The following is a 25534-nucleotide window of genomic DNA, read 5'->3' on the forward strand; positions in this document are numbered from 1 at the left end:
AAGTGGATTTTCAGAAGTCACTGAGGCTCAGCATAGCCTTTGTTAGCTTCCATGTGGCCACTAGTGTATTGTTCAAGGAAATAAAGTCCATCCTCATCATTACTAATTTTATTTTCAATACCATGCTTAAATGCACACATGAAGATTTGAAAACTTAAAGGGTCACCATCAAACACTGGGATCTGTCTGGATAGAAGTGAGGATTGTTTTTGTTGCAAAACCAGTAGATCTGCAATATCAATTTGTCTCTGGATCAGTTAGCATATCTTTTTGTAATCACTAGAGTCTGTTTCCTCAGAAGAGTCACTCTCTGGGTCCTCCTGTTCCTGCACTGGATATTGTTCATAGGTATTTAATTTAGGTGGATGGGGCAAGTCTCTGAAGAGGTGTTTTAGGTACAGCTCCCAATTCTGTCTATTTAGCAGGTGAGAATTCTACTTTGTCCACAGAACCATTGTGTTCTTCCATGTGACTGTCCAAATACTCATTCATACCAGTCTTTTCTTGTACTGTTGATTGACCTTTACAACTTTCCTGAAAACTGTCCAAAACCATTAGTTTGGCATCCTCAGCAGCAATGTCCGCCTCTAGTTCCAGTTTCTCTAATTTAGCTTGTAACATGTTTTCCTCCATTTCCACTAGTTTTATTTTGACAGGCATCCAAATATATTCTTATCCATCAGTTTAGTTGATATTTTTTCAGTTGACAGTTCATCTCATTCGTTACTCACTGCACATGGATCCAGGATTTAGCTGATTACTGCGCACTCCGGGCGCTCCGTCTACGGAAGTGTCCAATTTCCATTCATAAGAATCCAATGGAGATTCTACTCGGCGATGTCTCGTTATTCCATCAACAGGTTTTTCCAGCGGATCTGGAGTCTTTGACTATGTGGTGGCCTGTTATTTGATTTTTATTCTCTGCCACTTTAACGGGCTCCGCTTCTTGACTCACACATTAAGACAAAGTCAATATCATAACGCTGCAGTCGTCGATTCTGTTGCCTTTCGGTAAATTTATTTTAGTTTAAAGCAAAATGAACAAACATGTCTAATTCCAGCGTGAGGTCAAAGATTGTACTGATGCCCCATTCTACAAACATTTCCTCCAGCTATGCTGAGAACCTCAGTCCCCTCCCTCCTTCCTTCTATCACAGCTGATCATCATCTGATTAATCACAATAAACAATTAACAATAAATTCAAAAATAATTTGTTAATTTGACATAAATTTTGAAATCATAATCATCCCAATTAATTACCAGTCTTGTGAGAATATATTTCATAATAAACACAAAGAATTGGCTCAGACACATATTTAGTGTTGGTGTTCATTGTTAACTTAAAGTGAGCGCAGGTCAGCAGGGGAGTGAGGAGGGAGGACATACGGGCGGGTTATACAGCACAGAATGTAACGGAAAGTAGACAGTTCGTGAATGCACGCATTGACAGAATTAACCGACATGAGCAAGATTAAATCGGTTAGAGGTTATAAATGTCGGTTTTAGTACATTTTGGATTAATTGCCCAGCCCTAATTTACATACAGTATATTAATCAACTCCTGAAGCCAGTCATGGTTATTCTTTCTGCTGTCTTGTGGTAGAACCAGAATTTTAATCTGCTTGGGCTTGGGCTGCTTCACCACTGTGTCATTGTTAGCTTCATAAAACACAATATTAAAGAAATCAAATGACGCAAATTCTGTGGTAACCAGCATTGCCACTGAGGTTTACATGACCAGCCACACACTTTCAACAATCAGAACCTTTTACTTGTTTCTGAAGTCTGTGTGGCATTGTTTGTGTTCACAGTAATCAATTTGGTGGCAGGAGAGCATAAATGTTTAATATGAACCCTGACCATCTATTTCCTAACAAAACATGACATTATCTCTTAACTGTGGTGATAAAAGAAGCCAATAACGTACTTCTTCTAGCCAGCTGCATAAGACACAATACTTTTCTAATGTATGTCACTTTAAAGACACCTGTATCTGTTTGATGAATGATTGGTCCCTTTCAGATTTTCTACTTCGTCCAGTGACCTGGGCTCACTGAGGGAACCTAAGCTGCTCTCAAGCTTTCAAGAGGCTTTCTTGCTGCACGTTCCTGGAGGCTCCTGTAGATTCATCTTAGATCTGCAGAAAGAACAGTCAGGTAATCAGAGACCCCTTTTAGACCTGGTATTAACAGCTGCAAGTACAGGTCTGAATGCACGCAGGACACATTGAAGACTCATTTGAAAGCCAGACACGCAGACCACACTAGAAGGTGGTCTAGGACGCATGTGGCCTCATTTTTTTAGCTGTGTCAACACAAATACATCCTGGGCCACTGAAGGACAGCCTACTCAGATGACTTCTCTGTCCTGCTACAGTTTCATTATGATCCCAAAGTATTGTTAGACTTCACAGTGTTTGCCAAACATTCATTAATTTGTGGCTCAGTTAAAATATAACACTGATTACCACATTTTCTTTTATCCCTTTAAATAAATAAAATCGTGTGTCATTGTAATGCTCTATGCATTAAATCACCCTACCCTGCTCTACCCTGTGTGGCCGTTTCTACCCCATAACCAGGGGTTGTGTACAGCAGAGTCCTGCACCGGGTCAGTTACCTGCCGGATAACCTGAATAAGGTTGTGTAAAAAATATATTTATGGAAATTCACAGGGTACGGGTAAAAGTGAACTAAATGGTTGCAGGTAGCGGGTGATGTTATTGTTTTCATTGAAATTGGTAATGAAAAAATGTTAAATGTTTTATTGTGAAAGCCTTGCTGCTAGCTAGTAGATCAAAATGGATGACAGAGACAAAAATAGTAAGTGGTGAATACCAAATTGTGGACAATACATCATCGAGAACCAAGTCGGACAATTGAGACAAAGTTTGTATAATCAAAGACTCTGAGAACAAATTTGTCAGTGGCTTTGCTGCTTATAAACGATGCCAAAAAGTAATAGCTTTTGAAAGCCGAAAGCTAGGCACTTCATCACTGAGGAAACACCTCGACAGCTGCAAGAGCACAGGTGCTACGCTAATTGACAGATACTTTTTCAAGAACACAACTCTCAAACCACCAAAAAGGGGGGATGCCATCACCCAGTTGCCGGTAAAATTTGTGTGCCGGGACATCAGATCGTTAGAAGCTGTGTCTGGTTCGACAAAACATCATTCCGGACCTGAGGACGCAGATGACTGAAGGCAACGGGGCTGTCACTTTGGATATGTGGACAGATGATTTCCATAAAATAGGTTATCTTTGTGTCACACAGTATGTATATGTGTATTACATTAACAATAAGTGGGAGCTGACTGAGCAAGTGCTTTGCACTTCAGAGTGGGACAGTGCATTACGCAAAACAGCAGATAACCTCAGACCAGCTATAATAAACAACTGCGTCATGGATGCAAGTGGGTGCGAGTTTTGATGAATTCTTCTCTAAACTGGTGTATGTGACTGAACATAGTGGCGGGCCTCCTCTCTGTTACTAGGCTTAGTTGTGCCGCACACATTCTGAACACAGTGCACCACGCTTGGGAAGCCTGCAGAAGATGATGTCTTTGGCGATTAAGTGAGTAACATAGGTAGTGTTCTATTCTGCCAAAGAGGCAATTTTGGCTGACATGTTCTAATGGCACAGGCAAACATATAGGGACTATTGACGATGTTGTATTTCTGCACAGCAACCTCTGTCTCAAGAGCAATGACATGTCAGCATGAGAATAGCAAATAGCAACAAAGCTGTTTATTGATTCTGCCACATTCGCTGCTGTTAATTATAATAGTTTCTACATTTTTAAATTTCGCAAGTAAAAATAAAGTGCTTTGAAGTGAGTGACTGTTTAGCCTGTGTTTAATCACGGGTCAGTCGCGGGTCTTATATTAATTAGTCAGGGCAGGTCCATATTTTAGTTCTAGCTAACTTTGGGTAACGGGTTGGTTATGGTACGGACCTTTGCGGATGCGGGTGGGTACAAGTTTGCAAAACTGGACCCGTGCATTACTCTGGTGTACAGGCAATGATGCCTAATTAGGACTGTTGTCACTAATTTTACCAACATTTCATACCCCATAGGCAACTCTTTGTTAAAGATCATGAATCATTAGGATAAGGCATGCGTGAAGTGCAGTCATTGTCCAATGCTTGATCTCTTTTGAGTAAGGTTAGTAGGTCATGTCACTACTTTCTTTTTACAACTCTTCAGTTTTTCTACCTACGATCTCTCTTTAATAGGTTCTTTTCGGGTCAACCACATTTTGGAACAGGTCTAATTATTTCCAAGTCTGCTTTGGCGGGCCCCACATGACTTGGATTTCTCTTTTTTTGTAAACAAATTCATTGGGTCCAAAATTGGGAACCAGTAAAAACTTAATTCAAGCATTTTGCCACGATTAATGATTTGATGAAAAACGTTCCTATGACAGGAAATTCAGCCAGTGGGGGATAAAGTATTATTACTGTCACTCTCCTCTCTATGCCTTTCTTTGTGTCCTCACATTTACAAACACACTGACACAAACAAAAATAGCAAATAAGGACATATGTTTCCTTTATGTTGTACCTTTCAACAGAGGTAATTGAACCAAAGGATGAACCAATTGGTTTGGTTTTACTAGGTTGTGGTGTTGATAGAAGTCACCATTGACAGTGTATATGATTTTTTATGTAGACCTGGGAAAAGCTCACAGGCATAAAATGACTAAATTTGTAAATGAGTGCTTCTCACCCTTACCTATTGTGTGTCATGTGACTCTTCACCAGATGTCCAGCAGCCAGAGCAGCCATCAGTGAGAGCTCTCCGGCCAGCACGGTGGCACATACAACCCTGGCCAGCTGCCGGGCATTCTCTCCTGGACAGTCCTTACTGGCTCCCTGCACGCCCAACATCTGCACGCACACACACACACACACACACACACACATACACAAAATGTGCATTAATTGTTGGTGAACCTGTAATAAAAGACATCCTCTGCCCTTAACCCTCAGCAAGAGTAATGAAAAACAACAAGAGAAAACCCGTAGAAAAACATAGAAACCTCAGAGAGAGACAAATGTGAGGGATCCCTCTCCCAGGACGGACAGAACAGCAATAGATGCTGTGTGTTGAATGCACTTATTGTAAGCGTCAGCTAAATGAAATGTAATATAAGGTAATGTAATGAAGGGAGACGTATTGACAATTGTAACGATAATGTTATTATAAAAAAGGGAAATAAATCAAGGAAAGGAAAAATTAATGGGTAAGTTCTTAAATTCAACATGACTGTGTGATCTCATCTCATTACTCAGTATAATGAATAAAATATGCTGCAATTCTTTAACTTGAACAGATGCTTGTCTAAATGTAAGTACAATATTGTATTAAATTAAATTGTATTTGCACAGCCACAAATCATAGCATACATTATTTCAAAGCACTTTACATAGTGAGATCAAGGCGTTACAGGTATATAAAGTTATAGAGAAACCCTATATTTCCCACAACAAGCAAGCACTTTTGGGACTGTGGAGATAAAAACTCCCACATTAACTGGAAGAAACCTATAGCAGAACCAGACTCAATGTGGCCAGCCATCTGCCTCGACCAGTTGGGGTGAGCAGAGAAAATGGGGAAGAGAGGAGACGTGGGTGGAAAAGAGGAGAGAGAAGAGAGAAAAGGGGAGGGCAATGAGAGGCGGAGAGAGAGGAGAGAGAGGAGAGAGAGACCAAGAACAGTTGTGTAACCATCATTATAAAGTTCTGTCGGACTGGTTGTTTTAAGAAAATAATAAGAGTGACATTTATAGATGTAATGAAAGCAGCACCAGTTAATAATAATAATGATAATAATACATTTTGCTGATATCAGCCTTCCTCTCTATTTCTTTAAGTAAAAAACTTTGTATAACGTTTGTATAATTTGAGTTAACTCATAGCCGAGACAAACATACGTGCGGCAACTGTAACCCACATTAAAATATAACAGATAGATGATTAAATCATTTATAATGTTACTCCACCAGAACCTGGAACTGGTCCTGTAGCTTACAAATTTGTCGAGCAAGCCAGGAGTGGTCAAAATATATATTAACTAGCAACCAATGAATCGGATGACAATATTTCCACCAAGTGTTAATCTTCCAAACTCAGTCCTAGTTAGTGGCTTAAAAAGCAGAGACAACAACTTTAAGACTTTCTAAAACAGTATAGTTCTATTCAGAGAACAATCCCAGTGCCCTAATCTGAATCAGGCTCACAGCTTATTGTAGAGTTTACATATGGCACAGCTGTACAGACATCATCATCATCATTGCCGTACAAGCTTGCCAGTAACACTGAGAAAAACATTGCTTACCATATCAAGGCCTTAGCAAGCATATAAACACCCACACTTAGCCAATCAACCACAGAAATATATCTCACAGTGCCGAAAGGGATTGCAAAAATTGAGTGGCAATGACTTTGCGGATGTGCTGAGAGAAGAGCTTTCTTGCATTAGTGAGACGGGTGGTCAAATTGATTTGAGGAAGACCAGGAGGATGGCACTGCAACAAACTTAGATGATCAAGAACATGCTGCTGAGATTGAAGCTCAGGAGAGTCCTCAACCTAGTCTCTCCTAGGCTCTCTCCCCACAACATGTTCATATCCCTGAAAATGACCCAGCACCATCTCAACACCCGCCAAGAAAAGACATAGCCCACTGATTTTTACAGACCTCTTTCTGTCTGACCTGCAGAAAGTTGATGTTGGAGATATAGTAAAACATGTGTTTGTGTGTACCTGGAGGCAGGCTTGCTGTGGTGCCAGGTTGGTGCCCCCTCCTATAGTGCCCAGCTCTATAGAGGGCATGGTGCAGCTGATGTACAAGTCTTCCCGAGTTGGCCCTGTTGCCTCCATCAGGGTGATGCAGTTACTGCTGGTCACTGTTTGGGCAGGATCCTGGAGGACGGACACACACACACACACACACACACACACACACACACACACACACACACACACACACACACACACACACACACACACACACACACACACACACACACACACACACACACACACACACACACACACACACACACACACACACACACACACACACAATATTGACACAAGAAAACATTGAAACACACACACTGATGCACAGTATTTCTTAACAATTACTTCACCTGTCCACAGGCGATGTAGATAGCAGCCACAAGGTTGGCTGCGTGAGCATTAAATCCACCAATGCTCCCTGCCATAGCGGAGCCCACTAGGTTCTTACTGACATTCAGCTCCACCAGAGTTTCCGTTGTCGTTTTTAAAACCTGCAGCAGCGCAGGGAGAAGTTAATATGAGATGATGACTATTGAATGGGAAACAACTTAAGGTTAGATGAAGCCATATACAACTGACATGTTCACAATGTTCAAATCTGTCTTCAGACAATAGACATCGAGTATCTGCTTAAATTGCTTCAGTATAGAAGTCCCTCAATGTTTCCATGCTGAGCAGCAATGTAGGGATGGTGCACTATCTGCCCCCATCACTTAAAATGAATGTGAAAGGAAGGGATCTTTTACATGTGTGTATGGACAGGAGAAATTTGGAGGGAAGGTATTTGTCATATGTTCTATAATTGCCTCCTGATTGTGCTAAATGCTTTGGGTTTGACTGATTTAATAAGGGGGTTTAACTCTAAGCTAATTACGAACAGCTGAGTTAAACTTTTTATTGTGTTTGCATAGATTAAAAATGTTGATCCTTCTTCCTTTTAGCAAATGTCAGAAATCAAAATCTATTGTTACATGAATTGGAAACCAGATTATTTCCTGCAACATTTTATGATTTTCACGGACTAACAGCAGTAGCTTTTCACAATACTTATTACTTCCTTTTAAAATGTGCAAGAAGTCAATGCCAACAACAGTAAGCAGCATTCTTAGTTCTGGCTCTGCCTACCTCTCTAACCACTTTAGCAGGGATGGTGGCATCACAGACAGCAGACTTGCCTCTGCCTTCAATCCAGTTGATGGCAGCTGCTTTCTTGTCAGTGCAGTAGTTCCCACTGACAGCCACCACCTGCACCTCTGGGAAGTGCTGTTGAAGTCTGGTCAGAGCCTGTTCTGTACCCTGCAGATCAGTCAAGCGTGAATAACCATACGTGAGATAGACTAGGATTGTATGTCTTACATCAGCGGGCAGCAAGTCAATTTGGCAGCAAGGCATTTTTTTTAGCCATTAGCTGGTGGGCCAGAACACAATCAAAGGCTAATTCAAGAGACAAAATGTTGCTGGTTTTGAAGCAGCTTTCATAGTTGAGCTTATCCACACAACGCTTGTTACACAAAGAATAGATTTTTTTTTTTTTTAAAGAACTCAACAAATAAAAAAGGCAATTACCTATCTGAGTAATGTACAATCTGTTTAATCTTCCCTTTCCATAATACAAGATATATTCGAATTTTAAGAATGACTTGACTGCTTTTTGATACACTCCAGAGTCTATATTATTCTAACAATTATTAGTCGTAGCCTACTTCAGAATTAATCTGAGCATTAGGGACCACTCATCACACAGGCCTTAAAGAATGTATCATAAAATACTGTAAAATATTTTTATATCTGCATGCTGGATGTTGTGTGCAAAGTTAAGTTAGAAAACTTTGCATTAAAATTATGCCCTATGTGACAAATTGTGATTTGTGAATTTGATTGTTTGATGAGGCCAATAGTGTAGCAAAATTATTTGAGTGTGGAAAGAGAAAGAATCTGCAAATGCAGGTTTGAGAATGTATACAGGAATGTATACAGTAAATGTGTACTCAGAATATGTGTATGCATAATCGGATTTGTAAACCTTTAATTTGTAAATCTGTAAAATGTAGACATATAAGGATTTATTACATATTCAGGGATCTATGTTCTGATTTGTCTACACAAGTAAAAAATCTCACACATTTACAGATTTTTTTAATGTATTTATAAATCTCAATACACACTCAGATTCTGAATACACATTTGTAGATGCCTGTACACATTTGAAATCCTCAGCATTCATCTGAAGACTATTTTAGACAATCTGATATTGGTCCAATACAAGTTGATCCTACCTGGTTTCATGAATGTAAGCCCGATATGTCTCATCTACAGTGAAGGCCTTGGGCATCCATTTTGCACAGATTTTTTAGTCAATGCTTTTAATAAAATGAAAAACGTTGTGTTTGATGTTTATATAAGTTGAATGATTTACTTAATTTATGTTATTTTTTCCTATAACACATCGGCTATTTCAGATGCCTGTTAAGCAATCAACACAATCTTAAACCAAAGCTAAATTCACAACTTTTCAGATAAAAAATTATGTAATTTAACCCAAAATTAAGTATTGCAAAGAAATCTAACATTGTGCTTTTACTGTGTAGGCAGAATTGCGAAAAGAGGAGGTTATTCTTTGTATGTTGCTGCCATGACAGAGACCGGCACCTGCTGCACCCGTGAATGTTCACTCCACTTTTGAGAAATACAATTTTTATTATTGGGCCAATTTCTGTGTCAAATATTCTGAAAAAATAAATAAATTCAGACAGTTTTGGCCTGCAGGCCTGCAGTTGCCAACCCCTGTCCTACATACGTCTGTATTTCTATGATATATGTGTGATATAATGTGCATAGTTTTGCCATCAAATGTTTTTTGGCTATTTAAATGAAAATCTTGATGATATGAAACACGCGAGCACATGCACACATACACAGTTACCTTAGATATCATATTCATCCCCATAGCATCTCCAGTCTTTGAATGTAAGCGAATGTATAGGTTTCTCCCAGCCACGCCAACCAGCAACTTCTGGAGCCGAGCAAACCTACAAACAGCAACCACAAAAATAAACCAGATGACATACAGCCAACATGAAACCCAAACTTACTACAGTTCTGTTCATGTCAGTTTAAAATTTGTACCTGCTAGTGTTGTCAAAAGCTTCTTTGATGGCCTGAAAACCGTCAATGCTCTCCATCCAGTGCTTTACCTCAGCAGCCTGACAAGCAGAGGGCAGCCTCACTACTGGTCCTCGAGTCATGCTGTCAGCCAGGATACAACTGCTGGCTCCACCTCCAAGCTAATACAAGCAGGGGCCACATAACCCATACAGTATTATCACAGGATGCTGCTTTCACACTACTACTGAACACTATAAAGTAATTGAAAATGGGTAGACAAATTAACAGAAACAATATTTACACATTCTCTGTTTTAAATCTTAATAATAAAGCAGCTATAGCTCTTTTTAGGATGTATGAATTTGATACCAACCAATCAAATACAAAAAAGTCTTCCTTATCATTGCCCCAATTTTATCAGTGTCTGCCAAGCCACAAGACGCACACTTTGTTGACCTACCAGTACTGATCTCCTCACAGAGAGTTACATCAGCAACATAACATGCTGAGTTTGCACACTGAGAATCAACAATAATAATGCACATTGGGTGTTTGTCAGGGAAGTCATTTTAGATATTTGAATAAACAACCAAATTAAATCTCAAGAGTCCCTGTTCCCAGATTAAAAATCATAGCGTTTAATGGCTTTTGAGCAGGGGTGCCTTTAGAGTCACAGTCTGACAAATTATAATTTAAAGATACAGCTGGCTAAAGAAAACAATTTCTAGACCAACCACCAGCTCACATTAAATACAACAGCAAGAAAAACACACAACCTCACACAACAATAATGCAAGTTCTCCCTAACTCAAGAGTCGATTTCTCTAAGTCATTATTTTCATTGGTTTGTCATGGGTAGTCAGACAGTGTTGCAGCTTCGTCATTGTCAATTTTATGTGGATTGACACATTTAAAAAATGATCTTAAATCTACTGTAGGTGTGAGTAATACCTCATAACATCAAAGCTCAGCATTTGTTACAGTGTTTCAGTGTGTTTGTATGCAATTCCGTTGCGGAGATCACATGATTTTTTTACAGCTCATCGACACCATTTTTGCTTCTGTCTCGTGTCAGAAGCGTCATCAACCCTCCCACTTGCTCGCGGTGAATCCTCTACAACAGTGGTCGCCAACCCGTCGATCGCGATCTACCAGTTGATCTCGCAGTCTTCATTGTCGATCCCTCAACTCTCTGGAATCACTGGCTGTCGTCGCGCCGCAGATCAGCTGTGTGTCGGTTGTCTGTTTTTCATATGCGCTGTGTGTCCGCTAATGACGGTGGAGTTGCAGGTTTATCTCCTGCATTTCCGTCAAGAACAAATTGGTTTATGTACTAAACTAAATGTCAGGACTCTACGGTATGAAGATGCGCATCTTTCGGCCTGTCGATAACAATCAAAGCCCCGTTGGAACAAATGAGTGGATTCAGAGAGTGAAACGCTGGAGCTCTTTTACTTTGAAACGGGTTCGGAAAGTGTTGTAAATACATTTGTGTCATAAACAGATAAACATTGTGGTTCACAGCAGAATAAACTGAGAAAATGATCTTACCTTACCTTATCTTTAATGTTTATCTGATGAATTTATGTCACAAACAAATGGTTGCAACACTTTCTGTTTGCCTTTTCAAAATAAAAGCACTCCAGCATTTCTGTTGATGGAATCCATTCCCTTGTTTAAAAAATGATTTTTTTATTATGAAATATTTGCAGGAGCGGAAGATGCACGGCTTCATACTGTGTAGTACTGGTATTTATTTGAGTACAAGGGACTTCTTTCATACAAGGCAATAATCATATTTGTGGCCATATTAAAATCAAAGCCTATATGGTCAAACATTGTGCTGCAGTAGCAGCTCCTCTGCAGAACATGATGTGGAACTGAGAAGCTACATATTGTGCATTGTAATGAATTGATATTAATTTGAATATTGTGCATTGAATAGAAAAAGTTGCACAACAGCCTCTCTTTGTGTATTTTTATTTCTTGTACATTCAGCCTTTAACAGAAATTGCAAAAAATAATAAATACGACCCTCCTAAGTGGGTTTCCTGGAAGATATCAGGGTGGTAGATCTCGGCTTACGTTTGGAATTAAAAAGTGATCTTGGGCTCAAAAAGGTTGGTGACCACTGCTGTAGAGGATCTCCTAATGTGTTCTCATATCAGCTCCTCACGACTTTCTGCTGACTTTATACTAGGGGGCCAGGTGGAGAAAGTCTGCAGAAACTCAGGCTTTCACTCAGGCATACACCTCCTCCGGAGAAGCTGGAGTGCATGTCTGACAGCAGCTTAAGTGAATGTGCCAGCTGTCCAGATGAACTTTAATATGCCAGTCCTGATATAGTACACTAACAACAATTTGAGGTCACTGTGACCTTGACCTTTGACCTCCAGGCACCAAAATCTAGTCAGTTCATCTTTGAGTCCAAAATATCACATTCAAGAAAAACATACGTGACCTTGAGCTTTGACCTTTTGCAACCAAAATAAATCCAAGTCCAACTGAATGTTTGCGCCAAATGTGAAAGTTTTCCCTCAAGGCGTTCCGGAGATATTACGTTCACAAGGCAAAGACCAACATGACCTTGACCTTTGACCCCAATATCTAATCAGTTTGTGCCAGGTGTAATGAAATTCCCTTTGGCATTCCTGATATATCTCATTCACAAAAAGGTGAGGTAACGTGACTTTGACCTTTTGACATTTGACAGCCAAAATCCAATCGGTGTGAATGTACCAAATTTGAAGATGTTCTCTCAAGCTGATAATATATCTTTAGGAAAATAAAGTCTATCTTTTCTTGACTTGTGCCACAGTTGTATATCACTTATGTGTAAATAAACCAGGATTTATCTCATTGGTTACTTGCACAGACTTTTGATGTGATTTTGATGAAAACTTAAAGCAAAGGAAAAGTGAATTATAATTAAATTATATAAAAAACTCAATTATTTTGTCCACTTCGATACTTGTCCTGTAAAAACTATCTGACACTCACAGCAATTGCTCGACAACCGCGGTTGGTGCTGGCAACCAAGCAGCCCTCTGTGGTTGCCATGGGAACCTGGAACTGCTTCCCATCCAGATGCAGTGGTCCCGCCACGCCCACGGGTACGGGTACATAGCCAATCACATTCTCACAGCAGGTGCCCATAACCTGAAAACAGAAATTTTACCAACCTTGTGAATCTGTGGTGCAGAGAGGACTACAGTTTGTGTGTGTGTGTGTGTGTGTGTGTGTGTGTGTGTGTGTGTGTGTGTGTGTGTGTGTGTGTGTGTGTGTGTGTGTGTGTGTGTGTGTGTGTGTGTGTGTCTTCACCTTGGAGTAGTCATAGTGGGTGTATGGCAGGGAGGAGAGCGCAGAAGGAGAGGGAAGCTTTGCAGATATTATCTGTCTTCGTATGGCCACTCCTCTCTCTGGTCTCTCCATCGTGGCCTCCAGTTTATATGCAGGGATATGTTTAGAGTTGACCAGCAGCATCACCTCAGCATCACTAAGGAAACTAGGCCCAAGCTGAAACAGACACATAAAGTTTACAATTCACAGCAGAGATGAAACAGTGTGAACATTTTATATCAAAATTATAGTGACCAAAATTAACAGTATTATCAGTATTTTTGTGACATTGCTAAAATGCAGGTTTAAATGAACACAATCAAACTAATTTTATTTGTATAGCCCATATTAACAAATCACAATTTGTCTCATAGGGCTTAACAAGGTGTGACATCCTCTGTCTTTTACCCTCAACAATAGGAAGGAAAAACTACTCAAAAAAAACATTTAACAGGAAAAAAAAAATAAAAAGCAGGAAACCTCAGGGAGAGCAAAATGTGAGGGATCCCTCTCCCAAGACAGACAGATGTGAAATAGATGCGTCTAACTAAAGGCATCAACAAAATAACAGTATTTACGACATTGATTTGAAGAAACAGTTTGTAACATAATGGAGAAGTGTGTCAATGTTTAAAGTATTTATACATAAGAAAATGTCTGAAAAAGATTAAGGGAGCAGCAATGACAAATTAATTGAGGAGTTGTTGTCAGTAATGGTAGGCGTATTGTATATCAAGCAGTCTTGTTGTAATCATAGTCCATGGTCAGCTACCACCACGATCACGATCCACCACCACGATCAGCTGCCACAGCAATCAGATGCCACCACGACTCAGAATCCACCATAACGATCATGATTCACCACCACTATGCATGAGCAGCTGCCAACACGATCACGCTCCATGATCAGCCATCACGATCTCTGATTCGCAATCCACTATCATCTACCATTATTATCCACGATGTGGCCGCAGCAGCAGGATGGGAAGTAAACCTGAATTCTGGGAGTGCAGTGCTCTAGTGGGGTGATATGGTACGATGAGCTCTTTAAGGTATGATGGTGCCATATTATTAAGGTTTTAATTAAATTATTATTATAATATTCAATGAGGAGAAGCATTTTAAATTCTATTCTAAATATAAAAGGAAGCCAGTGTAGTGAAGCTAATACAGGAGAAATGTGGTCTCTTTTCCTGGTTCTTGTCAGGACACGTGTCAGGACAATAATCAAGTCTGGATGTAACAAAGGAGTTGACAAATTTTTCTGCATCTTTTTGAGACAGGACATGTCTTATTTTTGTCTTTCTAATCTCTGTATAAAATGTGATGATCGATACTGTTGAATGCTGCACTAACATCTAACAGGACGAGGACAGACACAAACCCTTGATCCCGTTTTTTTAATAAGGGGTTTGATTACAGCTAGCTTAAAGCACTGGTACATATCCTGATGATAATGAGAGATTGATTGTATTCAGTAACGTACTATCAATTAGTGGCAACATTTATTTAAGTAACTGTAGGAATGGGATCTAAGATTCAAGTTGTGGGTTTAGACATTAAGATAAGTGAGGTCAGCTAATCACGGGTGATCAGAGAGAAGCTGTCTAAATAATTAATAGGATTCTCAGCTGTTCCTGAGATTTCTGTGATGTATTAGCATCAATTGAGGGCAGGTGATGACAACCTCTACCTAAGGAAATCAATTGAGCAAATGGTTTTCCAAAAGTCATTGTATAATATAGACTAATTTGTAAGTAATTTCAGAGTATGATAATACTGCTGAAGACATCAAAATAAATAGCAGTGTTTTCCAATGTTCATTTCTCCCTGACAGAAAAGAATTCATAAATTGGTTTAAACAGCAGTTTCCCCTGCAATTGTTTAAAAAAAAATACTTATGTTACCTAATTTCTGTATTCTCGCTCCATTTCAGTTTAGTGTGAGAGTATCTACTGCGCTTTGCATAACTTATTCTTACACTGAGTGGAGCTTGTTATGTTAAATGCAGATGTCTACCTCTAACATCTGAAAGTGTGGTAAAAGTATCAGCGTTTAACGCACGCAATTTGGCTTCAGTAAATGTAGGCAGTTACTCATTCCCCAAATGAATGATGGCGCCGCGGACGGCTGCCTCGGTGTGTTGGTGCGCGATGTTTTGTCTTGTTTTGTTAGTTAATTCAGTGTTTTGCCTAAGAACCGGGAGCTCTTTCACCAGAGAAATGCTCATGAACATCAGGGTCACAACTCCTGAGAATATATTTCCGACTTTTATTGCCTCATCTGTCGAAATTTTGGATATTCTAGTCAAAGGCGCCCTCACCTTCGTACATACAGTGAAGCGACGGAGGAGAGGTAAACGTGCCGGTTCGCTTGTGCGTCTCCGCCGGCGGGGACTTCGCACACCGCTACCAGGTATATTCCTCTCCAACGTGCGTTCACTGTGCAACAAGCTGGACGAACTCCAGCTATTAGTTGGTAAAAACAGAGACTTCTCCTCATCTTCCGTTCTGTGCTTCACGGAGACGTGGCTGTGTGGTTCGATACCGGACTCTGCGCTGCAGTTGGCTGGCTTCCAACTTTTCAGAGCGGACCGCCACACGGAACTCTCCGGCAAGACGAAAGGTGGAGGAATCTGCTTCTATACTAACTGCGGCTGGTGCAATGATGTGACAGTGATTCAACAGCACTGTTCTCCTGATCTGGAATATTTTTTTATCAAATGCAAACCCTTCTACTCCCCCCGTGAGTTTGTTTCATTCATTCTGGTCAGTGTTTACATTCCACCGCAGGCCAACGTGCAAGAGGCACAACGCATGCTCGCCGACCAGATACTGTGTGTGGAACGGACTAACCCGGACTCCTTAGTTATTGTCCTCGGCGACTTTAACAAAGGAAATCTCACCCGCGAACTCCCCAAATATAAACAATTTATTAAATGTTCGACCAGAGAGGAGAACATTCTGGGTCACTGCTACACCACAGTAAGCAGTGCCTATCACGCCGTCCCCCGGGCTGCACTGGGACTCTCGGACCACGTCATGGTCCATTTGATTCCTGCATACAGGCAGAAACTAAAACTCTGCAAACCTGCTGTGAGGACTTCAAAGCAGTGGACCAGTGAAGCTGTGGAGGATCTTAAGGCGTGCTTGGACTGTACAGATTGGGAGGTTTTCAGGACTGCTACAAACAGTCTGGACGAGTACACAGAGGCTGTGACTTCTTATATCAGCTTCTGTGAGGACAGCCATGTCCCATCACGCTCCAGGGTGTGTTACAACAATGACAAACCCTGGTTCACAGCCAAACTCAAAAAGTTAAGGTTGGAGAAGGAAGAAGCGTTCAGGAGTGGGGACAGAGACAGGTTTATAGAGTCGAAATACAGGTTTAGCAAGGAGGTGAGAGAAGCCAAACGTCTGTACTCTGAGAAACTCCAACACCAGTTCTCAGCCAATGACTCTGCCTCTGTCTGGAAAGGGCTTAGGCAGATTACAAATTGTAAGCCTAGAGCCCCCCACTCCACTAACGACCCACGCCTGGCCAACGACTTGAATGAGTTTTACTGTCGCTTCGAAAGACAATGGGACAGTCCTGACACCATCCCCCGTGACACCACCCTCCAGCCCATCAACTGCACCTCCCCCACCATAGCAAAGGCCTGCGCCTTTCCACAACTGCCCACCTCAGAGCCCCCTCCCTCCTCCCCTACCACAGTGACGACTCTCTCCATCCTGGAGAGGGACGTCAACAGACTCTTCAGGAGACAGAACCCCCGCAAAGCAGCCGGGCCAGACTCTGTCTCTCCATCAATCCTGAAACACTGTGCTGATTAGCTGTCTCCGGTGTTCACAGCCATTTTTAACACCTCACTGGAGACATGCCACGTACCAGCCTGCTTCAAGACCTCCACCATCATCCCTGTCCCCAAAAAAACTAAGATCACTGGACTCAATGATTACAGACCCGTCGCCCTGACCTCTGTGGTGATGAAGGCATTTGAGCGCCTTGTGCTGTTCCACCTCAAAGCCATCACTGACCCTCTCCTGGACCCCCTGCAGTTTGCCTACAGAGCCAACAGGTCTGTAGACGATGCAGTAAACATGGCCCTTCACTTCATCCTCCAGCACCTGGACTCCTCAGGAACCTACACCAGGATCCTGTTTGTGGACTTCAGCTCTGCCTTCAACACCATCATTCCGGCTCTGCTACAGGACAAGCTCTCCCAGCTGAGTGTGCCTGACTCCACCTGCAGGTGGATCACAGACTTCCTGTCTGACAGGAGGCAACACGTGAGGCTGGGGAAGCATGTCTCTGATTCCAGGACCATAAGCACCGGTTCCCCTCAAGGCTGTGTTCTTTCCCCTCTACTCTTCTCCCTGTATACCAACAGCTGCACCTCCAGTCATCAGTCCGTCAAACTCCTTAAGTTCGCGGACGACACCACCCTCATTGGGCTCATCTCTGGTGGGGACGAGTCCGCCTACAGGTGGGAGATTGACCATCTGGTGACCTGGTGTGGTCAGAACAACCTGGAGCTCAATGCTCTGAAAACAGTGGAGATGGTTGTAGACTTTAGAAGGAACCCAGCCCCACCCACCCCCATCACCCTGAGAGACTCCCCAGTCGACACTGCGGAGTCCTTCCGCTTCCTGGGCACCATCATCTCCCAGGACCTCAAGTGGGAGCTGAACATCAGCTCCCTCACCAAAAGAGCTCAACAGAGGATGTACTTCCTGCGGCAGCTGAAGAAGTTCAACCTGCCAAAGACAATGATGGTGCACTTCTACACCTGCATCATCGAGTCCATCCTCACCTCCTCCATCACCATCTGGTACGCTGCTGCCACTGCCAATGACAAAGGCAGACTGCAGCGTATTATCCGTTCTGCTGAGAAGGTGATTGGCTGCAATCTGCCATCTCTACAGGACCTGTTTGCGTCTAGGACCCTCAGGCGTGCAGGTAAGATTGTGGCCGATCCTTCCCACCCGGGTCACAAACTCTTTGAGATACTTCCCTCCGGCAGGAGGCTGCGGTCCATCAGGACCAAAACCTCACGCCACAAGACCAGCTTCTTCCCGGCTGCAGTTGGCCTTATCAACAAGGCCCGGGACCCCCACCTGACTTGGACTCTTATCCCGCCCCCACGCCTCAAGTCTGTGTTACATTAACACACATTACATTGCACATTCTCATTGCACTCCTGTTTTGCATTTTGCATTTTACTTTATTTTTTTTCTATATATATCTTTTATATCTTTTTATTTTATATTTGTTTTTTTCATGTGTGTAGTACTTATTGTGTTTTTATGTTTTATGTTCCTTGTATGCACCTATATACCAAGGCAAATTCCAGGTAGGTGTAAACCTACTTGGCAATAAATACTTCTGATTCTGATTCTGACTAGTCATGGTCCGAGTCATGGTCAGTTCCTTTGCTGCTTTCACTGCCCAATGGTCCTTCCTGCATCTTTTAACTACACACAACAAATCTCTGTTGGTTTCTGCGCTTGAGCGCTTGTGTCTTGGGAACTTTGACTGATTTAACAACCAAATCACTACAGTAATCATGGTAATTAAAGATTGAACAGAAACAGTACTACTAACCATAAATAATTCTTACCATGGTTAATCATAAAAAATAATAACCATGAAACCAAATCATCCTTCATTCACTTTGTATTAAAAGAAACCCAACTCTTATGATAGATATTCATGGAAATCGAGTAGTTTCACACAGATCCAACAGACTGTGTTTTTTTTTACACATATAGATGTCATGTTTACAATAAATATTGGTTCACAGCCATTTGCTAGGGAAGGCAATGACTCTTGTCTATGTGGATACAATGTAATATTAGACCAACACATCTTATGCCAGTTAAATACTTTGTCTGAAATCACCCACTCAACCCCTCTATATACCAAACATTCTTTAGTTTGCTCTACATTGAGCTGGAACTTAGGGCTTTGTATAGCCATTAATGGCTGTAGACACACAATGCAGGATTGTTAAGTCAGTAGGGTACATGCCATGGAGCCGTACCCTGTAATGGATATATTTACACGTTCAGTAACTGCAGTTCACTATTAAATATAATAGTGACGGCGCTCACAACTTACAGCAGATAATACCTTTGTTGTCTTTTGTTTGTACTGATTAGAGAGTGACAGGAATTAAGACCTGCTATGATAGTTGTGTATGCAGTATTACGTCAGTGCTAGCCAGTTCAGTGTTCCTGCTTCTAATATTGCTTAATTATGTTAGCAGTTCATCCCTGTCCATTTTCCAGTTATTATAATACAAATACATTTGATCTGTCATAGAAGTAATGTTCCAGTGTAGTGTAGGAGAACTGTAATGTATAACAATGTACAATCTAATATCTAGGAAAGCACAACTGTGAGCTGATTAGATGTGAGGCCACATTTAGCCAATAGAATCAATGCAAATGTATTTTCTATTGGCATGCTTTAATCAGTTACACCTCAGAGACACCAGAGTGTCTAATCTCACTAAAGCCAAGTTAAATCATACAACTTTCTCAAAGCAATCGTATTGATGTATTTGACTACAAACAGATATCTTAGAGGTGGGAAGTAGGCAGAGGTGATGTTAACCATCTCGCCAATTATCAGCTGTGGAAGTTATAGTGGCTTATATGACGTGTGATGTTTTACCTTTGGGTTGTTGAGGATGGCCACACATTGGTCAATGCCCCTAGGCTTTGGGGGGGGGCTCAGCTGAACAGCTTCAGACTTCAGCTCTTCTTCATCCCCCACAACAAAAATATTATTTGGCAGGGGATCAGCGGCTAGGGCAGACACAGGCCTGATAACCTCATCTAGGGAAACAAGGTGGAGTTGAATATCACAGTGCTACACAAGTTCATCTTCTACAACATCACCACTTGACACACCTATCTCTGCCTTGCTGCCAGTTGCCAGGACAGTCATGATGGGGGAGGGGTCGAGGGATCGGAGAGCTAGCGTCTCCTTCCTGCAGCAGGTTTCAGTAAGCTGCCGCAGGGTCAGGGTGGGGGCGGACATAGTGATGGGGTTCTTCAGTGACAGGGTCGACTCCATCTCAACCTGCTCGAAGAAGATGTACTTGATAGCTAACAGCAGGGCCAAAGCCAGACAGATCACTTGCTCTATGTCCATGGTTATCATCCTACAGGGGTGGAGGAACAAAAACATTTTATTAAAGCAACGTTTTAATAAAATTTCGACTTGAAAGTATTAATCAATGGACTTCTGACAAAAATGTAGTGTCTATGCAGCAGGGGGGGAAAGGGAAGTCTCTATTTCTATTTTAAACCAGAGAACTAAGAATATAATGTTTGGGCTGTTAATTAGGTGTCACTGAGCGACAATGAAGCCCTAATACACTGTTCAAAGAAATTAAGGGAACACTTTAATTACACATCAGATCAAGATGAAAATCTTTACTAATGTACATTGTATAATTTGTTGAGAACAAAATGACATAACAACGGTCAATGGAAACCAAAATCATCAACCCATTGAGGGTTGGATCCAAAACCACACTGAAAATCAAAGTAAAAAATTTAAATCACAGGCTGATCCAACTTGCGTGAATTTCAATTACACATAATGTGATTTATTAGTCTATATGGCCTCTGCATGCGTGCATGCACGCCCAACAATGTCTGGATGTGCTCCTGATGAGTCGCCGGATGGTGTCCTGTCCAGACCATGATCAGGGCATCAGTGAGCTCCTGGACAGTCTGTGATGGAATTTGGCAGTGTCAGATACACAATAAATAACGTCCCATAGGTGCTCAATTGGATTTAGGTCAGGGGAAATCCAGTCAATGGCCCTCACGTGTTGACGTGGTACGGTAAGCGTATTGCATCATTTCCGGTTTTCCTGCCGCTGGTGCTGGTCACCCTCTCTGAATTAGCTCCTCTGCTAACACCTATATTGCTCTATATTACTAAGGCTAAATCACTGAGCTATAGTTAAACATCCATACATGTATATCACTCCCTACTCTCTGGTGCTCTAGCGACTGTGTTTTTCCATCTGCGTTTCACCAGACTTTTCTGTTTGAGCTCACCCTCGTAGGCTAATCTATTAGCGATGCCTCATTTAACAGTAGTGGTACATGTAACAAATGTAGTGTATTGATAGCGATGGAGGCGAGGCGAGGCGACTTAGAAGTTCGGCTCTGCAGCTTAGAACCTTCGTTAGCTGTAGTTAGCCACCTAGCTTAGACCCCGCTAGCTGTCCCTAAACTTGTCCCGAGCAGCCGGGAGCCCAGGGCGACTGTCCGGAGGGGCCACGAAAGTTAATGTGAAGTCGGTTTGTCACTGTTCAGGCTCTCTTGTTTTCCCTTTTTATCTCTGCTCCCCTCCTATTCTCCTCCCCTGTGTGAGTGTGTGTGCACGTAAGTGTGGCAGTCTTGGCACCACACCTGGTCTCGATCATCTAATCAACAGCCCTACAAGAACCCGTGTCTTCTCTCCACTCATTGCCAGATTGTTCAGTCACCTCAGTGGTACACACTCTAGGCCGATCTAAGTTCTAGTGAAAACATTTTTTTGAATGCTTCCGGTGAAACATCTTAATGATCCTTTTTTGTCCTTCACTGTCATCAAAGGCTATTTTAGTAAATGAACTCGTCTCAAATTTCAATATTGATTTATTGTCCCTCACAGAGACCTGGCTGCATCCTGAACAATATGTCAGCCTAAATTAATCTCCTCTCAGCCATATAAATACACACATTCCCAGAGACTCTGGCTGAGGAGGTTGAGTTGCTACTATTTTTAACTCCAGTCTATCAATTAATCCTAAACCTAAACTAAGCTACAACTCATTTGAAAGTCTTGTTCACACCTCTTGTTCAGTCTATTTCACACCCATCCAAGAAATCACAACAGCCAATCATATTTGCTGTAGTTTATCGTGCTCCTGGGGCTTATTCTGAATTGTTAACAGAATTCCCTGAGTTTTTATCAAATTGACCATCTTGTCGATAGCTCTGTCAACTCATTATGATTTAGATTAGACTCCATAGTGCCTCTTAAAAAGAAGTGTGTAAAACATAGTAAATTAGCTCCCTGGTATAATTCCAACACACATGAATTAAAACAAATTTTCTTCTTTAACTTACGTAACATCTAAAAAATCTGACATGTCTTGTCTCAAAAAGATCCAGAAAAATTTGTCCAAGCCTTTGTTACATCCAGACTTGATTATTGTAATTTCTTATTATTAGGCTCCAGCAGTAAGTCGCTAAAGACTCTGCAGCTTGTCCAAAGTGCTGCAGCATGTGTAATACGGCACCATCATACCTTAAAGAGCTGATAGTACCATATCACCCCACCAGAGCACTGCACACTCAGAATTCAGGCTTACTTGTCGTCCCTAAAGTCTCTAAAAGTAGAGCAGGAGCCAGAGCTTTCAGCTATCAAGCTCCTCTCCTGTGGGATCATCTCCCAGTTTCAGTTCGAGGGGCAGACACCCTCTCTACATTTAAGAGCAGGCTTAAAAAAAGGTGTGACATCCTCTGACCCTAACCCCCAACAAAAGTAAGGAAGAACTACCAAAAAAAACCTATAAACCCCAGAGACAGCCACATGTGAGGGATTCCTCTCCCAGGTCAGACAGAAATGCAATAGATGCACATTCTGGAATTAAAGATTGAAACTATACTAATAATCCTGAAAATGCTTTATGTAAGGACTAACCCAATTAAAAAAAATTCAAGGGATATCTAGAGTAAAGTTCACAAAATATTTAAGATTCACACTACAAAATGTGTATTATTCACTGTGGAATAACCAAGCAATAAATGTATTTGTTTTTGGTGTTCCTGGATACCAGACGTCTGGTGATACAGTATTAGCAAATATGAAGAAGTTTCAGGCTGGTTTACAAGAGAATCTTGAGGGAAAATTACACATTATAACAGATCTTGGCTTACGTTTAGAATTAAAAAGTGATCTTGGGCTCGAAAAGGTTGGTGACCACTGCATTATAAGATGTTTTTCTTTTTTGTGTGTTTCAGACAATATTTTATTTTGTGGATTCAAGTTTTGTATTGACATTCCTCGGCCTAATTTCATACTAACTCCCAGCAGTCAAGACTGCTCAAATGGTAAATTACAGGAAATATGGGGGCTTTTTCAAATGCATTCCTGACACTGTAAATACTTGATTACTAAAAGCAGCTTAATTATATTACCCAGGGATACACCACATACTCATGGTGTGACAGGTAGACATTAGTATGTTCTGCTTAAGGCAATGACTGGGGAGGGATTGCTTTCATCTGATGAATTGCATGGCACTTTTTCTATGCTCTGGAAACTTTGATGAAAACATTTTTGTGTTGCTGGAGTTCTGACTCAGTTTAAAATACATTTACTTTAATTAGTAAAGTAGTTAACTCTGAAGCAATGGAGGAAATACAGGGTTGCTTTCGCGCATCAACATGTAGTCAAAAGCTAGCATGTCAACAGCCTCACCTCGTGAGGTAGAAATACCAAAGTGGTTTCTCTGGCTCCATCCTCCTAGGCGAGAATTGGTCCAGCTCCATGCCAACCTGTGGGACATCCACTATGGTGTGAATGGACAAGGGTTCTGCAATCCAGCGGCTGTGGGCATGAACCATCACCAGGCCCAGAGACTGCACAAGGAGAAAAGACCACATAGGAAATATCATGCTTATGTTCAAATTAAAACTAAGACACAAATTAAGTGCAATAGGTATTACCATGATAATTTTGACTCTCTGAGTTACAGGGTTGGGTTTGTTGTCCTCCTCCTCCTCCATCACTCTAGAGAAGTGGCTAAGCTGCCAGATAGGATGGCCCTCCTGACTCTCACGCGACAACTTAAAAAAAAACACCACCATCAATTAAAAGGTCATACACACGCACATGTACACACATTCAATAACACTGTGAAATTGCTTACCTCCAGCACCAGTGAGACACATGCAGGAAAGAAAGTCATGAACACAAAGTAGTTGGCTAAAACAGACATGCAGCCAAAGCAGCACATGATTTCCAACTGCCGCACACCTGAAAGATACAAGACAGATGCTTGCATTCAAGAACAACTCACATGAGAAGTGGCAGCAATTTCACAACTACAATTACCGCTTTGTGGCTAAATACCTCCGCCAAGCAGTGCAGTTTCAGACTAGGTACATACATTTTTTGACGACTGAAATGTTATCAATAAAATTTTGAGTCCTGGTCATAATTTGAAGGAATTGCCAAAATACAGACTTCAGGTCATCTTTTGAGTCCAAGTAAACATTTGTACTAAATTTGACGAAATTCACAGTGGGTAATCCTGAGATATTCATCATGAAAACTGATCTCAGCTTAGTAATGTGCACTAGAATAGACAAGCTTTCACTACACAAGTCTAAGACCTCATTCAAGGGAATAATAAACCTCCAAATGGCAGTAAATACCTGACATGGTTCCCACTCCAATCACTAAGCACTCAACCAGGGCATCCAATGTGAAAGTAGGTCCCAGTACTGCCATACCACGAGCAATGTTGTCCCTCACTTCATCCTGAAAAAGAGTTAAGAGTAAAATGTTCCATTCTATGAATGCTGTTGAATGTCATTCATATGTGAGAGTATTTTTTAGTAGTATTTCTTCATACCTGAGAACTGGAGCTTAAGGCAAACTTGGCAAGAGCGCACGCTTTAGACAGGTCAATAAGAAGTAGGAAGAAGGGCAAAGCCTCACTAAAGAACAGAACATAGCAATCAGCTAGAGCATTTAACAATGACATTACAAAAGGACTGTTTGCAGGTGTGTCCTTACTTGAGGCCTGTGAGCTCTTTATCAAGGAAGTGAATGACCACTGTGCTGAACACGAAGCTGGAGAATATGGTGAAAAGACCAGCAATACCTGCAAGGGAGTAGATGAGGTGCTTTTTGTTATATCTGGTTGGTTAGGTTTAAATATGGTGAATTGACTGCATTTATAAAATGCTGTTCTAGTCTGTTGACCACTTAAAGTGCTTTAAGGGCCTTTCAGATGGAACACAATAGCGACACCACTGCACTCTGAAACCCATTGGGCCTAATTCACTGATACTTTCTGAATTTTTCTCAAATTGTTTTTTTAAGAAGTATTATAAGAAAACTCTACGTCAGATTCATGACACGTTTTTAAAGTTGTTCGCATCTGTGTTCTTATATTGATAAATGCCATGTGTTCGTAAGTTGAGAGTGCATGCCAGTTCTGCCCATAAAAGGGCATGTGACTGCCGTACCATAT

The 25534-nt window shown here is 41.4% G+C and overlaps 1 protein-coding gene and 1 long non-coding RNA gene across 4 annotated transcripts in view; one reads left to right on the forward strand and one right to left on the reverse strand.

Annotated features, from left to right (window-relative positions):
- Window positions 1-211: 211 nt before the first annotated feature.
- Window positions 212-25534, reverse strand: part of LOC117767822 (3-hydroxy-3-methylglutaryl-coenzyme A reductase-like) — a 43848-nt gene continuing 18525 nt past the window's right edge. For 2 of the 3 annotated variants that reach the window (XM_034595745.1, XM_034595748.1), the window contains exons 4-20: window positions 25075-25162; window positions 24911-24995; window positions 24711-24816; window positions 24203-24309; window positions 24000-24119; window positions 23752-23912; window positions 20172-20425; window positions 19933-20096; window positions 13237-13431; window positions 12916-13074; window positions 9937-10094; window positions 9734-9839; window positions 7936-8106; window positions 7161-7301; window positions 6772-6930; window positions 4740-4894; window positions 212-2138 (exon numbers count right to left, since the gene is read on the reverse strand). In XM_034595745.1, the coding sequence (XP_034451636.1) occupies window positions 2084-2138; window positions 4740-4894; window positions 6772-6930; window positions 7161-7301; window positions 7936-8106; window positions 9734-9839; window positions 9937-10094; window positions 12916-13074; window positions 13237-13431; window positions 19933-20096; window positions 20172-20425; window positions 23752-23912; window positions 24000-24119; window positions 24203-24309; window positions 24711-24816; window positions 24911-24995; window positions 25075-25162 (2384 nt within the window). In that variant the 3' untranslated portion in view covers window positions 212-2083. The remainder of the gene's footprint in view (window positions 2139-4739; window positions 4895-6771; window positions 6931-7160; window positions 7302-7935; window positions 8107-9733; window positions 9840-9936; window positions 10095-12915; window positions 13075-13236; window positions 13432-19932; window positions 20097-20171; window positions 20426-23751; window positions 23913-23999; window positions 24120-24202; window positions 24310-24710; window positions 24817-24910; window positions 24996-25074; window positions 25163-25534) is intronic. The other variant, XM_034595746.1, reaches the window with a different exon arrangement.
- Window positions 6376-6938, forward strand: LOC117767939. The gene is made up of 2 exons (XR_004614975.1): window positions 6376-6459; window positions 6728-6938. It is a non-coding gene; the product is annotated as an uncharacterized LOC117767939 (long non-coding RNA).

This window comes from Hippoglossus hippoglossus, chromosome 9 (assembly GCF_009819705.1).
Source record: "Hippoglossus hippoglossus isolate fHipHip1 chromosome 9, fHipHip1.pri, whole genome shotgun sequence".
Taxonomy (NCBI): domain Eukaryota; kingdom Metazoa; phylum Chordata; class Actinopteri; order Pleuronectiformes; family Pleuronectidae; genus Hippoglossus; species Hippoglossus hippoglossus.